The sequence below is a fragment of the Vulpes vulpes genome, chromosome 5 (assembly GCF_048418805.1).
Source record: "Vulpes vulpes isolate BD-2025 chromosome 5, VulVul3, whole genome shotgun sequence".
NCBI classification, from domain to species: Eukaryota; Metazoa; Chordata; class Mammalia; order Carnivora; family Canidae; genus Vulpes; species Vulpes vulpes.
The window spans coordinates 47,439,396-47,458,578 of record NC_132784.1 but is presented as its reverse complement, the minus strand read 5'-3'; the positions used below and the strand labels follow the sequence as shown (position 1 = coordinate 47,458,578).

At 34.3% G+C, this 19,183-nt stretch overlaps 1 protein-coding gene across 5 annotated transcripts in view; it reads right to left on the bottom strand.

Annotated features, from left to right (window-relative positions):
• Positions 1-794: 794 nt before the first annotated feature.
• CDH7 (cadherin 7) overlaps positions 795-19,183 on the bottom strand; it is a 125,301-nt gene continuing 106,912 nt past the window's right edge. For all 5 annotated transcript variants that reach the window (XM_072758061.1, XM_072758059.1, XM_072758060.1 and 2 more), the window contains one exon: positions 795-7,026. In XM_072758061.1, the coding sequence (XP_072614162.1) occupies positions 6,533-7,026 (494 nt within the window). In that variant the 3' untranslated portion in view covers positions 795-6,532. The remainder of the gene's footprint in view (positions 7,027-19,183) is intronic.

Sequence of the window (19,183 nt, the reverse complement as noted above, 5' to 3'; positions counted from 1 at the left end):
ACATTACAGGAAAAAAAGATCCAATTCTGGTTAATATAATTATAATAGAGCCTCATAAATATGCACTGATAATTTCATTGAAAGTTATGTTGGATATTTTACTTATATGAATTGCTAATTTCTCTAACTTTTGTAAAAAAAATTCTGGAATCTATTGTAAAGAACAGCTTTGCAAATGTGCAGTAGCATTTTTCAGCATTCCCACATAATTTAATTGTAGAGATTGCATCTAGTAGCCATAATTATCTTTAAAAAATGTTAAAAGCCATTTGCTTCACTTTAGCATTTAGCCTCAGATTGTGTATGTGTGTGTGCATACATATGCTCATGTATTGCTTAATATTTATACGTAATTTGAAACATAATACATATTACATTTGTGTAGAAGTTCTTTTTCCTTTTTCCCTTTATTTTTTGCCTTTAAAATCATTACAGGTAAAATGCAATTGCTATTTAGTTATCTGATTGGTTTTAAAAAGTTGATTACTTTTGAAGTATTGATCACATTCAACATACTGTATATGCCAGATCTTGATATTAAAAAAATAGTGTTTACTCACAAAAAAATACAGCATGAAACAGTAGTGAAGCATATCATTTTTATGGCTTATAAAAATAAAAACCATTAGCATTATTTCATGAGTGAATGCAATAAAAATGTTAATGTCTTTGAGTTAATGTCTTTGAGTATGAGTATGCTACACTTCTCAACATTCTCAGTAATTACATAGCTATTAATGTATTTTTTATAATGCTTGTCCATATGAGCTTCAAATAATCAGATAACTAATATCTAAAGTTGAGTAGAAAGTTTATTAGCACTCATTTTATGAGTAGATTATCACTGACAAAGCAATAGTATCCTATGTATATTACTTCTTAATCTCTGATGGCTTCTTCATTTATAAAAGGCTAAAATAAGCTACAGTAAGATATTGGAAGTACTTTTAAGTCATCAAAACAAGAGTACAGGATAGTTGTCATGTTAAGTCAATATTATTGTACTGTAGTTCTTTGAAGCATATAAATTATTAATTATACATATGCCACTCATGACTGACAAGACCTTTGAACTCCCTAGAGCCACACACTATTTCCTCTGGATGTCTAAAGATCTCATAACTTACATTCATTATCATCTTACAACAGGTCTCCTCTGCTCCTGTATGAGGAGGCTGGGATCAGCTAAAGACCATCTTCCACTCAATCATCATCATGAGTGGGAAATACCTGTTCTTTATCTGTAATCCCTTGCCCCTACTGATATCCTTAATTTATATTAATGACCGAATTGGTTTGAATTTGACCCTAACCTTTAAAGACCTTCTAAAAATGATTGTTTTTGCATAGTGGCTTCACTCAGTTATGCCAATTGTCTCTGAAAATTCTTTCCCAATTTAGGATACTAATTGCATGTTTTTTTTTTTTCCTTAATGCATGTTTCCAAAAACAGACATTATCAGTGTTTACCATATAACAATACATATAATCAACCTTATTATATAATTTCCATAATTTTCCATAATAAAGCCTTACATTTTTTACAGCATTTTACAGTTTACACAGCACTTTCACTTAATCAGCTCACAAGCCTCTGAAACAGACAGGATAGTAATTAACTCAATTTTAATCATGAAGATATAAAGGTTCAGAGAATTAGAATGGCATCCAGGGCATAGCAAAAATGTGCTAGAACTGGCTTCTGACCCAGATTTTATAAACCACAGAACAGGGCTACTTCGTAGCACACCACACTAATACTGAAGGCCAAAGCTCAGTGACATTTTGTAATCAATAATTCAAACTCCACAGTCTCTGTTAACAGATCACATCTACACAATAAAAATAAAATGAAGCAATTATTTAGATAGTTCAGCTAAATGCTTTACCCTTCATACCAAAATCCTTCTTTTTAAATTAAATTTTAAAGCAAATATTGCTCTCTTCAGTCAATATCAGATATTCTAGTCTTATGGCTTCTAGTCTTATGGATCAAGAATTTGCCAAATGACAATAATATATTGGCATTAATAAGGTACTTTTGGACCAGTTTTTAACGTTGTTTCAGACATACTTCCCGATGCCCCCCCATCTCTCTCTCTCCCTCTCTCTCTTTCTATCACACACACACACTCACACATACAGGCACAGGTACATGACCTTTTACAGTTGAACTCTGAGCCTTTACAAGCTAACATAACAATGCAAAAGCGTCAGAATGCCACACACACTGGCTGTCTTGTTTTTGCTTGAAAAATTACCCCTAGAACTGTACTTCACAATGGCTGCCAAATCAGAGTCAAATAACTCCTATTTTTCTTGAGGGCTTAACCCACTCCTCTGAAACACTTTCAATTACACTCAAAATGTAAATGTTATTACTCCTTTCTTGATCTTTTGGTATGTTGATGATTAGCTGACATCACTGCATTAGCTTTGCCTGCCAAACTTTCATACAGCATTGTATGTACACATAATATACATTATTAATAATTTTAAAAACTGTATAACAGAAAATGAATTTCCTTCTATATTGTCATATACACTGTGCCTCCAGCCATCCCTGACCAGAAAGAGTTAAACACTGAAGCTTTCTTATCATCAACTTTAATTAGATCAACTGTAAATAAACCTTTAGTGTTTTTAAAACAATTAAGTTAATTAAAAGTTTGTTAAGTCGATGTCAAATTAAAATTGAAAATTTGAAGATATTTATAGCTCGTGCTTAAAAACTTTAAGATATTTAGATTGTTTTTGCCTCTTGCAATATATTTAAACTTATTTTAAGCTCTCTCAGATTTTATTTTTGGATATAAGTAGCAAGTCTATTTGTAAGTTCTTTGGGCATGTGGGCCATAACACAAATATCACTCACACCTTATATAACTACACTTCTTACATGAGAATAATTGCCGGTGCCTGTTCATCATCTAGTGTATTAAATGTAATTGTGCATGAAGTTAAAATAATTTAAAACATTCTCTGAGGGCAGAGTGAAAAGACAGCTATCATTACCTAAACAGGATTACTTCCTGTCGGTGTCCTGCAGTTACCTGACCACAACTGCTCTCAGCCTGAGGTGAGAGCTTCTGGTCAAAAGAAAAGATTTACCAGCTTCATCTAATTGCTTATAGGAAGAGCTACTCATTGCCTTCACAGAGGTAATCTTTTTTTGTCGTCCTCTTAGTTTTGGTCTGCAATACACTATTGCTTTAACATAGAAACTGACCTGTGGAACCAGAATGATAATTTAGGCTTGATCAGCAAAAGCTCACTTTCTTGATACGATTTCATTTTCATATTTTTTATGCTGACTCAAAATTATGCAGTGATAATTCAGAATTGGGGCTTGGGCACATTTCCTTGACAAGGACAGTAACAAGTAAAATGCAAACGTTTTTAAGAAATTAAAGTGTTAAAAATATGCATTACTTTGTGCACCTTGGATTTCTAATGGTGCCCCCATATAGACAAATGGAAAATATTTAAATTTATTGGTTTCTGAGACTACTGTCTGCCCATGAAATTATTAAGCCATCACTTCCTATAATGAAGTAGATCCTTTACTTTCTACTGGTAGCTCCAAGGACTTCATAACAGGGAGTATCACAGGGATCTATATTTAGTAGTGTGATAGAGCATAAATTCCTTTCATGTCATTATTTGATATTTTATTCAAACCATCTTTACAATCATGTGCTTTCCTTTATAAAGCAATTTTTAGAAGTGAAATGTTGGTAAACATTTAACAACGGCTCTCCAGGAAGAACAGGTAGCGTTTTGCTGATATTCATGGTTGTCTAGATATTACCACAGGGCTAAATTCAACCCACCAAAATGATATCTCTAGAAGAGGGGTTGAGAAGAGATCTAGGTCACTAGTTCTTGGCAGTTGTTTCTAGCTGGTTCCGGTATACCACTGAATTTTAATAAGTAGATAACAGGTGTTTATATAAATGTTTTCGGAGAATCTCCTAACTAGGTTTAGCATTGATTTTATCAATCAACTATTTCAGTGTCTCTCTCAAGTACTATGGAGATAATCATACCTAGCTTTGAATTTCAGAAGAAAAAAACTAAAATAACCAATCTACTCCCATCACAGGTAAGCTTAGCTAAAGTATTTCTTATAAATTTCATCTAAATTGGGAACATTCCTTCAGCCATCTTAAACATTTTTAAAAATACCACTGAATCAGTTTTAATGGTGCATTGATGTAATTGTTCACACATAAAAGAGCAGGTGGATATATGCAATAATTTCAAATCTTTATTTAAATTTGAGTTTTTCCTTTCCCAATCTGTGACCGGCAAATATGAGAAAAAAAAAACAAGAAAAAATATATACTTAAAAACAAGAAAAAGCAAGGTGAATGATGTGATGTTTCTTTTCTGAAATACATTCAAACCTCCATTTAGTGATATGTGCAACAATCAGCAGTTTTGACATCATAATCCAAATGTACTGAACTATTTTATCTTCCTGCAGACAACAAGGGGATTATTACAAAACTGTTTTCTCAGCACCTTGCTGATTTAACACCTATATAATTCCTGAACTGCACTCTGCTTTTATTGAATTGGGTAAGTGTATGGTGTATTTTTTTTTATTTGAAAAACTTACATTGACTAAAAGTCACGAACAGAACCTTTTACTGTTACAAGTTTTTCATATATATGCATATTAATCCAGCAAGAAGCAGATCTATCTAGTCCTGAAACAATGTTTACAGAACTTTATTCAAATGAAAGGACTGTAGATAATCATTTATTGAATTATTTATTTTGATTAAGCTGAGGGCCACTTTCATGTACTTTATTTCTAAAGGGGAGCTACAGGTTTACAAAATCCTAGTTTCTCCTTATGTAATCAAAATATTGATATTCTGATTCCAGTGTTTGTCTTTCAGAAAGAAGCACTTTTAAAATGTGATCTCCTTTAACAGTAGTCTACTACTTATAGATTTATCAGGAACCCAATAAATTATTTTTCAAAGGAGAATTGAAAGAAAAAAAAATCATTCTTATTGAAATATATGCACATTAAACTGGTACTATTCTAAGAAAAAATGATTGGTGGAAATATTATTTTAGTCGTAAGTTTCTTATTCTGAGAATCCCATCTCAAACTTAAACACGTGATCACTGGACACTGCTCTTCTCATTTGGCACATCTAAACCAGTACAGAAATCCTACCTTACCTGGTTAATTCTTGAGGAACAAATTTGCATTGGAATTTAAAGATGTTTTTTTGAAATTTATAACATTCCATTGTTTAAGATATAGTTAAAAAAAACAAAACAAAAAAACAAAACAAAACAAAAAAACCCAGCCTTTTACTCAGTATGTTTACAGCAAAAGAGGCTGGGGAAAACAAATTCTCAAAAGTCTCTGGAGCATAAATAAATCTTGCATCAAAACAAAAAAAATCTCAATTCTCTCTGAAATCTTTCTAAATTACAAAGATTTTATTCCACTGTTTGTTTGGTACATTCTAATGGCTCAGATGAACAATTTCTATGTCCTTGTAACTGTGTTCCTCTCTGATATATGAACTACAATAGGGCTCAACTGCTCTACTATTTTTTTCTCCATTTCCATGCTTCATTTCCTTCATGTGGCTCAGACTGGAGAAAAATCAGCATGTTCTGACGAGCTTAATGCTATGAGGCAGTCAGATGGACCTGAATTTAGTGGAGACTGGAACTCCAAAATAAATATAACACCATGTGTCAAATAAAAAAAGAAAAGATAGTCTCCTGTATAAATCAGAAGAGATAATACAAATCAATGAATAGACAGCAACTTTTTTCATACCTATGCAAGCATCTCAAAACGACTGCAAACTTTAAGAATGATTTACCTTTTTCTTATTTGGAACACTTCACAATTTATTGGCTAAACAATGGTTTATGTTGCCTTAAACCAAATTTTACTGGCTTGTATTGGAGGACTGGGGAGGATTTTCTAAGAATTTATATATTGCTAAATGAAATATATTTGCTAAACAACAGCAATAAAATTCTGCTGGATTCTATAATCTAGCAAGCTAAAAGCATCACTGGAAATTAAATTTGTCCCAAGTTTTGATATGCAGGAAGTTCCAGGACTTTTCAATGGCACATCGTGTTCTATTCTTCTCACTGGCAGGTACCGTGAAGGTATGTACAGGGCACGCTTGGTTCACGGACAACACAGGGCACTACTTACTCATAGAGGTTAGGTGCTTTGCAGGTATCTGAGAGTTGCTATCTATTCACAAACCACTGAGCATTTCGTTTTATCAAAAAGCCTTCAAATGCTCAGAGTCTGTGGTCAGTGAAGTCTCTTGGATAAGTCTAATGAAGATATGCTTCACCAAGGCAGAAACCGAAACAGTTAAAAATGGAGAAGTATTTACAACCGTTTTCTCTAGTAAGTCAAGTTCTTGTTTTCTGTATGGAGTGGGTTTATTTTTTATTTTTTTGTTATTTATTTATTTTTTTTGCTTTGACTTTTTCTTCAGTACATTTTCAAATGAGGGTTCCAGGGCTATGAGTACAAACTCTCCTGGCCGGTTCCATACATATCTGCAAGTCGTTTAAAGCGAGGCCCCCAGTCACTTAGGTAGTCATAATTCTGATCAGAGTTTGAGCTGATGGAATCCAAGGAGCTGAGTGATTCAGCCACTGAGCCATTTCCTTCAAATGCGTACGTCTGCAAGGAATCATAGGGGGGAGCACAGGGATCGACATCTGCTTCTTTCAGTCGTTCCCAAATAAATTCCCGAAAAATGACATTATCTGGGATGCTTTTAAAAGTTGGTCGACTCAAGAACTGAATTTCTGGAGTCACATCCCTCCGGGTCTTGGTATCTCTGATGACGTTGAGATTTCTGAGCGCGGCCATGTCAAAAGCTTCTGTGTCTTCCTCTCCCCCACCTTCATCGTCGTATCTCACGATATTTTCTCTGATGTCTCTCTCCTCATCAAAAATGAGAGGCTCTTTTTTCCGTCTTCTCATGGTGACAATCAGGAGGATCAGCACTAAAACCAGGAGACAGGAAAGGGAAAGTTTCAGTAAATCACCACCGACTGCCCCTCATCCCAGTGATATCAGGCCTATGATCTTAGAGATTTCCTCAGCTTTGAGGGGAAGTGAATGGGCCACCCACCTGCATGGGAATTCATGTGCTAAAATGCCTTTAAAATAGGACACTTTTATACATCAAGAAAGCCTTTCCCACACCTGTTTGAACTGATGTCTCCCTCTTCACGGCCAAAGTATTTGTTAGAACAAATTGAAGGGCCAGTTCAGCATAAATATAATAATTTCAAAGCTAGGCAACACAAAGGGTTTTTTTTTTTTTTTGAACTCCTTAATTGCTGGAAAGGCAAAATGACATTCATAAATGTTTCAGGTCGAATCTAACAACTGCAATTTCAGAAGGAAATGGATTTCAGCATTTGGTCAGGTTCTTTGAAGAAATGCCTCATCCTTGTCTAAGAAACTCCAGTGTTAAATAAAATCCAGTGCATCAGGTCATATACGAAGATTAAAAGCTCAGTTTCTATAGGAAACTGAGTCTCACTTTCAGTATGAAATACTGAAATTGATCTTTACATGTTATACCTGGAGAGAGATTATAGGTTGTAAGAATTTCAGCTGAGCTGCCCCCCCCAAAAAAAAGATTTGCCAAAATTAATTAATAATAAAGCACGTGTTTGCACTGGAAAGCAGAGGACACCAGATACACTGGGTATTGCTAGAGTTGAACCCATCTGAATTTGCTCTTTGTATTTTTTAGTAAGTACACACTCCTAAGAAATACTCTGCTCCACTCAGGCTATAAGTGACTGAATGCTAGCTGAATTGGGAACATATCAGATTTCATGGGCACTTGAATTAAATTATAAAAAAGGTATTCTTCAATTTTAGGATTCAAAATATCTAAAGATTTATCTTTAATTGCCTTCTATGACATGAGCAAATTTTTTTCTGTAACATCTAAAAGACCCAAGGGGATCATTACTCTCTGCCAATTTTTTTTGAAAGACACTTGAAATATTTATATTTAAAATATCTTTAAGGTTTTACTTTGGCATTAAGAATGCACTTGAAAATAAAAAACATAAAGCCAAGAAGGACATCACTCTAATTCAGAGTAACTAAAAGCAATGACTAGGGTAGACTCACTCCATCCTCTACATTAATCTGCCAAAAAAAAATCCAAGCACTTACTTAAGTAAGGCCTTTTCTGGTGTGGTGTTCTGGCATGGACCTTGAAAATAAATATACAGCTTTGCTGTCAAAATGGCCTTGGACAAAAGTCTAGCCTTTTCACGTAATAGCTGTGTGATCCTGGGCAAGTAACTCAAACTGATGAAGCCTAGCCACATATGATAATTTTAGACAGTGTTCCCAGAATAAATTGCAGAGATAGGGGAATAATGTAAGTAGACTTAACAGAGTGCCAAGTGCTTGTTTGTGTGCCAAAGAGAAATTTTCATTGTTATCCTCTGGCCAACCACGAACTTCAACTCAAGATTTCTCCTCTGACCCAAGAAAAACAATGAAATTAGGTAACAAGCAAAGTAGGAGTAGCAGCAAATATATTGGAAGGCATGTGCCCTACAGATTAAATGAGAGAAAAGGCCGTAAGGTGAAAAATGAAGGTCTGCAAACAGGACCTATCATTTGGCCCTCAGAAGAGTTCTCTGGGTGTGTTCCTGTTTGACGGTTGTCTTGGCATGTGAAACAACCTGCCTATGTTCAACGAAATAAAATGCAATAGGTAGGAATTAAGTCTACCACTTGCCTCAAAGCCATTGCACTGTCTAGAACACTATGAGCCTGGTGCTTCTGTAGAAGATAATTGAGCTACAAGCTGAGAGCTCAAGTGACAATTTGCTAGTTCAGAGAAGGACACGCCAGTAAATTTTAAGACATATGGATGAATAACATTTTGGATTTATGTATAAATTTAGCTTCTGAAACTTTTTACATAGTTCTCCCTTCCCCCCAAATAAAAGTAACTGCAAAAGAAAGAAAATGGGTCCAAATAATACTTCTTGAGAAGTCAGAGAAAATGGAAAGGTGAGTATTAGAATCATGATGAGTGGATAGGTGGAGGTAGGAATATGACAAATCTGTCACACATACTGGAAGCAGAATTGAGGGGGAGCAAATATCTAACCAAGTGCAAGAGAATGTAAGAAACGAATGGGCATTAAAGTGAATGAGGCTATGAAGAGGGTAAGAATTATGTAATGATTAGATGCTATTTTAATTTAAATCATTACTTAGCCAAAATATTTCAAAATTCTCAATTCTCTTTCCTTCATATAATTACAATAAATCTTGTCACTTACATATATAATATGTAATGATTGTTTTAAGTATTTTTCTGCTTTATTTGTCATTTTTATTTTAACATATAAAACAATCCCTTCTTATGTTCTGTTGTAAATGTATTTTCATGCTACTGGTATACTTACTTTTTGACAGTCAAGTATAGTGCTCAGTAAAAGCGAAACATGAGAGAACCCATAGGTGTGTCAGCCCATAGGTTCAGTACCTATTAAGGATATTAATATCTTATAGAGTTTATATTATTTCTCAATCTTGCCTGCAGCTATAAAAAATGAAGTATTTTAGAAGGTTAGAAAATTTAACATTTCAATGACTTAGGAGAATATTAATTTCTAACTACATGAGCACATATAAAAAATAAAATTTAACCTTTACGTAGAACAAGTATTAAGTGCTCTTCAGGGTCTATGGAGATAATCCCTGTATTAAAAATAATATTTTCTGCTTAAGTAAGCACAAGATTATATAGTTTAAGAGGTTTTTCTCATATGTCTTTCCTGTCATGTGGATGATATTTCTGAGAGGAGAAAGAAAAGATTTAGTCTAGACACATGGCACTTACAATATGTTGGTTGTTCATGAATTTATATATATGTTTAAAAAATCTGTGTCAACCATTTATTACATGCATTTGGTATGATGATATAATGTTGCACACAGAAGCAGGCAAAGCTCACTTCCTTATGGAACCTGTAATGAAATTAGCAGACAGATAGTAATCAAATAATGAGACACTGAATTTAAAAGTAGAACTGTGATAATTATTCCAAAAGAGGGAAATGTGATCTATTAGAGATCTATAGTAGAAAAAAACAGGTCCACACAAGGCAGATTTATGTAAGGGTTCCTGAAGGCTGAGCTAGGATGAGGGTGGAGAGGCGATATGGAAGATTATTCTTGGCACAATCAAGCAGTGGGCAAAGGTTGGAGCCCACAAGACTGGGGAGTAAAGATAGCGATGGGAGATAACCAATGTGGTTTAAGGATTTCACGATATGATCATATTTGTTTCTCAAAAAAATAAACATCTGAATGGACTCAGGATAGGAAGGAGGAAAGAGAAGATGTTAGGAAAGCAATTAGAGCAGCAAAAACATACTGTTAAATTTCTGGTTTTAGGATTCAGTTCTTTAACATACGATTCAACATTTTTGAGTATTCCAGTTATATAGGCAATAGTGCTGGTTATTGGCAAAATCATAAGAGAGGATCCCTCAATACAAGCACCTCAAACATGGTAGCTATATATTTCCAAAAATAAATAAACAAACAAAAAGAGATAAACATAGTATAAATTATAATGCAATTCACTGTGAGGAAATACAGACATACAGGTGCAAAGAAGTATGTAGCCCAGAAGACTACCATTCTCCCAAACTGAAAGAAAGAAAAGAGAAAATGAAGAAAAACACAGACGTGTAAAACACATAGCATACTATAAATTAATGGACCCTTATATTCTCAACATCCTGTAGTCTGTGACAGATACTTATCCATTTTTATATAATCGTCTTGAAAGTATTGCAGTGCCACCTAACACACTTCCTAGAGCTTAACACAGCATTATTAGCCCCTACAAATAAGAATTCCCCTCTCCAATAAACTTCCACCATCAGTTGTCTTATTTCCTTAAAGACAGCAGACACTTTAAAAGTCATCCAGGTTTGCCCTAGAAGCACTTAGAGTGTATTCTCAGCTGCTGAATTCAACACCTCATTGTCATCCTGAGTCCCTTGCACTGGATTTCCTAAGCCTAAAAATGTCTGAATTCTCAATGCTCAGTTTCGTTCCTGGAATTAGGCAGAGTTCTGCAGATGTGGTACAAATTGGTACCACTGCTAGATAATCCTACTTATATTAAAGAAAAACTATTTTCCTTATTTCCAATTTTGAGTGAAGTTCATTTAAAACCACTCAGTCATGTGAACTACCATTGAACCAGGATTTTTTTTTTCCATCCTAAAACTCTATAAACGGTTCTTGCTTTAAATCAAATTCCAAGACCTGTTAAGTATCACTTTGTTAAGTTTAACCTATTGTTTAAAGACTCACCAAAAATTAAAGTCAAAATTTCTTTTAATTCAACATTTTTTACCGGGCATTGACTTTCTACAACTGTAATCCTGGTTGGTGGTCGGTGATTTTATTACCTATAGATGTGTCTTGAGCACAAAAAGCAATACATGACAGTAAATATGCACTCAACAAATATTTGTTAAATAAGGTAGGAATTGGAGATATGCAGATAACTCTTGCCATTATGAAGTTTAATATTTTATATAAGAAAAAATAATTTTTATATAATAGATTATTTAGCAATACAACATATGCTATGTAAATATTTAAGGGAAGATATGCTTTGGCCAGGATACTCAGAAAGAGTCTCACAAAAGAGATGACATGGAGGTAAGACTTGAAGGATAGGCCACTATCACGTCAAAACACTACTTTCTCTATGGTCTCTATGAATAATCAGAATTTATTACTCAATGAAATGGTGGTCTAATCTTAACTACCCAACATGGTAGCCACTAGCCACATGTGGCTATCGAGCTTTTGAAGTGTGTCTATCCCTATTTGAAACATGAATTGAGATGTGCTTTTAGTGATGTTCAAGACAATTGTTTTTTTTTTTTTTTTAAGATTTTATTTGTCTATTCATGAGAGACACAGAGAAAGAGAGAGAGGCAGAGACACAGGCAGAGGGAGAAGCAGGCTCCATGCAGGGAACCTGACATGGATTTGATCCTGAGTCTCCAGGATCACGCCCTGGGCTGAAGGCTGCGCTAAACCACTGAGCCACCCAGGCTGTCCTCAAGACAATTGTTAAAGTAAAATAGATTTTTATTGATTACTTGTTAAAATTATAATAGCTAATATTGGATTAAATATGTTATGAGAATTTATTTCAATTGTTTCTTTTAAAAGTTTTGCTAATGAGGCTACCTGAAATTTTAAAATTACATATGTGGTTTGAACTTGTGAATTATTTTTCTTTAGATGAATTGAAAGATTAAAAAATACTAGAAAAATCTTAATTGCGTATGATCTTAAGGTTTACTACTATAAAATTTTATTGCCAAGTGACATATCGAACAGCAAAACAACTATTATACTACAATTATTACTGTGTCTATTAGGGTACAACTAAAAATGACTTATTTTAACTTAAAAATCTGCTAGTACAGTCTGTATTCAAGTTCAGCAAATTTATTATAAATGATGATTCACATCCACGTGCGAGTAGAGCTTAGCCCTTCGATAACTTTTTTAACTTTTCACTGTCTTTTGAACCTGCTGATTTTCATAAATTTTACTAAAATCTGTTACGTTTTCTCCATTTGGCACTAATTTAGTTTCATTAATTTTCTTTTAATTTTGAGATTGAACTTTGGTGGCTTCAGATCAGAAACAACCGTTTCTGAACTCCTTCAGTGTCACTTCCAAATTCCCACCACTCTTGCCTCGCCTAGAGCTACATCAGAGTTCCATATTCTCACCAAAAAACAGGCCATTATTTTCTAATCAATAACTTATCTTCAACTACACTTGATTTTACTGACTTTTTTTTGTAAAAGTAGCCTATTTCACATTTCCATATTCTTATCTTTATTGCCCCCAAACCAGAGAATCTGAGCTTTTCTGTTACTCCCCTCAGAATAAAGTCTGTAAGACCATTGTGTGGTCTTGACATCTGCCCAATCCATGGGTACTAGTCAGCCCTGAGTTTTCAAGGCATATCTATTATATTTGACACAGAACTTCAATGACAGAACATGATATGGGTGAGTTTTCTTGAATTAATAGAATATTACAGGAATTCTTACAATTAAAAAAAAATTTCACTGTCTCCTCTTAAATCATGGTCTGGTGGGTGCTCTTGTCTAGGTAATACTTAGGGTAAATCTTCCTCAAAATCTGTACTTGGCTTCTTCTTTTTCATGCAACAGTCTTTCTATATGAGCTCAACGAATCCCAAGAATTCAACTACTTTCTATAAATGGCAATTGGTGAGGTCTCTGGCATATAAATCTCCCATCTATCTCTATGAATAAATCATGCCATATTCATAAATGACTATTCATCATTTTACTTATAATAAAAGCATATGGACTGCTCAGAATATAGTAAATAATATATGGCAATTATAATTTTAACTGTTACTATCATTTATTTTACTGTAATAACTTTCTGCCCTAATGTCTATTTCCAGATTTAAACCCATTAAGTTTAATCTGTTTTATAACTTGCATTCTTTTCTCAAAAGAATACCAAACCAGAAACTTCCAGGTCATCTTTCATTCTAACTTCATTTCCTCCTTATATTTATTTCTTGCTCATCTACCTTAATGAACCAACTATTATACAGCATAACCTCTGGAGTGTATCTCAAATCCCTTCTCTAAACCCACATTGCACTGAATCCTTGCTTCTATTTACTGAATATGTCAGCTTAGGATATTTTACTTTGCTTTGGCTCAGTTTCCCCTTCTCCAAAATGGAGATAATAGAACTTAACTCAGAAACTATCTGATAGTAACTTTATAAAGATTGAGTTTACATTTGTAAAGTTTTAAAATATATGCATATAATAAACACAATAATAGGTCATATATCATAAACTTCTACAATAAAATCTTAAGCAATACAGTTTCTATTTCTCTGGGTCTTGATAAAATTTGAATCATACAATGGATACACAAAAAGAAACAAATTTCACCTTGTACTCACATGTGATTTTTGACAATTCCTTGTTAATTTAGTTATCTAGATATCTATGCTATTCAATTTATTGGATGGTAATAGAGACAGCAGAACTCTTCTAGAGAAGCTTAAAATATGTGGCAAAGGCAGGAAAATGAACAGAATGTGATAAATACTATTCACAAATCATTCCAAAATATTTCTCCTCCTATATTCCCTATATTAGGCCCTGAGAATATACTGGTTTAAAAAGAGAAAGATTAAGATCAGTACTTTCAAGGTGCTCTTCAATTTGAGCAGAGCAAATAAATATGTTTACAAACTGTGATAACTGACACAAAAGAAACCCACGGGTTTCATGATGAAGAATTGCAGGTGTTGGTATATAGAATGCCCTGGGCACCCTTGGCCCATGCCCACTCCAACTTCAACTCTTTGAGGGTATCCCAAGCATGGCATGCCCAGGGAACCCTCCAGATCACATATGGTCTAACTCTAGCTTCAGCCATCCCAAAGGCAGCCCCAGCATTGTGCCCAGGATCCCTAGCTTCTCAGACAAGCAAAAATAAAGGAGTTCATCACCACTACACCAAACTTCCAAAAAAAGTTAAAATGTCCTCTGTAAGTGGAAAAGGCCATAATTAAAGATATTTCACTAGTAAAGGCAAATATATAACAAAAGGCAGTAGACTAGCCGCTTAAAAATCTAGTATGAAAAATGTAAAAACCCAAAAAAGATGTAAATTATGATATCAGCAACATAAAAATGTGTGTGAAGGGAGTACAAATGTAGTACTTGTAGAATGCATTGGAAATTAAGTGATTATCAGCTTAAAACAGACTGCAATATTTATAGTGTTGGTATAAGTGAACCTCATGGTAACCAAAACCAAACCTGCAAAAGAACTTAACAAACCAAAAACCTACAACATATACAAAAAAGAAAGGAACCCAAAAATAACAATAAAATCATCAAACTACAAGAAATCAAGAGAACTACAAAACCATGCAGAAAACAATAGCAATAAGTATATACCTATTAATACATTTTAAATGTAAATGGACAAAATGATCCAATCAAAAGGCATAGGGTGGCTGAATGGATAAAACAAGACCCATCTATATGCTGCTTTTAAGAGTCTCACTTAGCTCTAAAGACACATGCAGATTGAAAGTGAAAGGATGGAAAAAATATTCCATGGAAATGGAAATAAAGCGAAGTAGCAGTATTCATATCAGCTAAAATACACTTTAAAACAAAGAATGTGACTCCAAGAAGACAATGTAACATTTGTAAATGTCTATGCACCCAACATATGAGCATGTAAATATATAAAGCAAATTTTATCAGATATAAAGGGAAAAATTGACAGTAATACAAAATAGAATACCCTACCTGAATCAATGAAATGGATCATCAGACTGAAAATCAATAAGAAAAACAATGGCCTTAAACACCACATTCGACCAAATGGGCTTAACCGATATATAGAGAACATTTCATCTAAAATCTTCAGACTTTTTTTTTAAGTGCACACTGAACATTCTCCAGAATACATCACATGTTAAGCCACAAACTACAATAAATTAAAAAAGACTGAAATTATATCAAGCATCTTTTCACCCTCTATATATGAAACGAGAAATTCATTAAAGAAGATAACTAGAAAAATAAAATGTGGAGAACTACGCATGCTACTAAACAATGTGTCAATAAAGAAATCAAAGTGGAAATAAATACCTTGAGATAAATGCAAATGAAAACACAACTTTTCAAAATCTATAGAATATAGCAAAAGCAGTTCTAAACGAAAAGTTTATAGTGCTACAGGCCTACCTCAAGTAAAATCTCAAATAAGCCATTTAACCTTACACCTAGGAGAAAATAAACAAATTCCAAAATTAGAAATAATCTTAGTGGAAATACATTAAATAGAGACTTAGGGGGATCCCCGGGTGGCTCAGCGGTTTAGCACCTGCCTTTGGCCCAGGGCGCGATCCTGAAGACCCGGGATCGAATCCCACGTCGGGCTCCCAGTGCATGGAGCCTGCTTCTCCCTCTGCCTATGTCTCTGCCTCTCTCTCTCTCTTTGTGTGACTATCATAAATAAATTAAAAAAAAAATTAAAAAAAAAAATAGAGACTTAAAAAATAGAAAAGATCAGGCAGCTCCGGTGGCACAGTGGTTTAGCGCCGCTTACAGCCCGGGGTGAGATCCTGGAGACCCGGGATCAAGTCTCACGTCAGGCTCCCTGCATGGAGCCTGCTTCTCCCTCTGCCTGTGTCTCTGCCTCTCTCTCTCTCTCTCTCTGAATAAATACATAAAATATTAAAAAAATAGAAAAGATCAATGTACAACTAAGAGCTGTTTTTTTTAAAAGATAAAATCATTAACCTCTAGCCAGAGGTTTCAAGAGAAAAAGAGGATCTATACAAATAAAATTAGAAATAGAAGTCACACTGATAGGGATGCCTGGATGGCTCATCTGCCTTTGGCTCAGGGCCTGATCCCGGATTTCCGGGATCGAGTCCTACATCGGGCTCCTTGTATAAAGCCTGCTTCTCCTCCCTCTGCCTGTGTCTCTGCCTCTCTTTCTCTGTCTCTCATGAATAAATAAATAAAATCTTAAAAAAAAGAAGTTAAACTGATATTACAGAAATATAAAGGGTCATAGTAGACTACTATAGTTATACACCAACAAACAGGACAACCTAGAAAAAATGATAAATTCCTAGAAACACAACCTTTCAAGATTGAATTTTGAAGAAATAGAAAATGAATAGGCCAATTACAAGTAATGATATTGGATCAGTAATTTAAAAACTCTCCAAAAAATGAAGAGGAAGGAATGTTTCCAAATACTTTTTACAAGGTCAGCATTACCCTGATACCAAAACCAAAGACATCAAAAGAAAAAAAAAAAATTACAGGCCGATACCGCTGAAAAAGATAGGTACAAAAATTCTCAACAAAGTATTAACAAACCAAATTCAACAATATATTAAAGGAACTATACTGCATGGGGCACCTGGGTGGCTCAGTTGGTTTATAGTTCTTGATTTCAGCTCGGGTCATGATCTCCGGATCCTGGAATCAAGACCTGTGTTGGGCTCCCAGCTCAGTGGGGAGCCTTCTTGTCTTCCTTTCCTTCTGCCCCTCACCCTGCTTGCTTTCTTTTCTTTTTTCCTCTCTCTCTTAAATAAACCTTAAAAAAAACATACAAAATAACTATACCCCATGATTATGTGGAATTTATGCCAAAGATGGTTCAACATCTGCAAATTAATTAACATTACATACCATTAACAAAAATGAAGGCCAAAAATCATACGATCATCTCAGTAGATGAAGAAAAAGCATCTGACAGAGCTCAACATCCACTTGTGATAAAAGCCCAACAAAGTAAGTACAGAAGAACTACACCTCAACATAGGAAAGGTCATAGATGACAAATATACAGCTAACATCATACTCAAGGGTAAAAAACTAAAAGATTTTCCTCTAAAATCAGGAACAAGACAAGAATGCCCACTCTTGCCACTTTTATTCAATATGGTACAAGAATCCTTAGCCACAGCAATTAGGCAAGAAAAAAAAAAGGCATTTAAATTGGAAAAGAATTAAATTGTCACTATTTAAAGAGGACATGATTCTGTATACAGAAAACCCCAGACTTTACCAAAAACTACCAGAATAAATGAATTCAGTAAAAGTCACAGAATACAAAATTAACATGTAGAAATAGGTTGCATTTCTATACACTAATAACAAGCTATTAAGAAAGTAATCACATTTACAACTTCATCAAAAAAATTACCTAGGAATATGGGCAGCCTAGGTGGCTCAGCTTAGTGCCACCTTCAGCCCAGGGCTTGATCTGGGGGACCTGGAATCAAGTCCCACATCGGGCTCCCTGCATGGAGCCTGCTTCTCCCTCTGCCTGTGTCTCTGCTTCTCTCTCTCTCTCTCATGAATAAATAAATAAAATCTTAAAAATAAAATAAAAATATTATCCAAAGCAAATTACAGATTCAATGTAATTGCCTCAAGTTACCAACGTTATTTTTCACAAAATTACAACAAAAAATCCTAAAATGTTTGTGAAACCTCAAAAGACCCCAAATAGTAAAAGCAATCCTGGGAAAGAACAAAGATAGAGGTATCATGTTCCCTGACTTCAATTATACTACAGAACTATATTAATCAAAGCAGTATGATACTGGCACAAAAAACACATAACAATGGAATAGAACAAAGAACCCAGAAATAGGCGCATGCAAACTGAAACAGACTCATGACAAAGTTGGCATGAATACACAACAGGGAAAAACCATCTTTTCAGTAAATGGTGTTGGCAAAGCCTGACCACTTTCTTATATCATAAACAAAAACAAACTCAAAATAGATTAAAGACTTAAATGTAAGAACTGAAATCATAAATCTCCCAGAAGAAAATATTGTATGCTGTTTGACATTGATCTTAGCAATATTTTTCTGGACCAGTCTCCTTAGGCAAGGGAAATGAAAGCTAATAGAAGCAACTGAGAATACATCAAAGTTTTTGCACAGTGAAGGACAATGTCAACAGATGAAAAAGAAACTTATTGAATGGGAGAATATATTTGCTAATCATATATTTGATAAGAGGTTAAAATGGAAAATATATGAAGACCTTACACACCTTAATATAAAAAACAAATGAGCAAACAACCCACTAAAATGGGGAGAAAACTTAAATAGTAATTATTCCAAAGAATACATACAGACAGCCAACAGGAACATGAAAAGATGCTTAACATCACTCATCACCAGGAAAATGCCATTCAAACTGTAAGATTGTCTCACACCTCTCAGATTGGCAATTGTCAAAAAGATGAAAAATACTGTGTTGACATGGATGTAGGGAAAAGAAAACCTTGCACACTATTGGTAGGAATGTAAATTGGTATAGCCAACTGTGGAAAACAATATGGAGATTCGCCAAAAGGTGAAAACTACCATAAGATCAAGTAATTCCACTTCTGAGTGTTTATCCAAAGAAAATGAAAGCAACAATTCAAAGAGATATATCTTTTGAGTAACCTCCATACAGTGTGCACACCATATATATACATGTATATGTATAT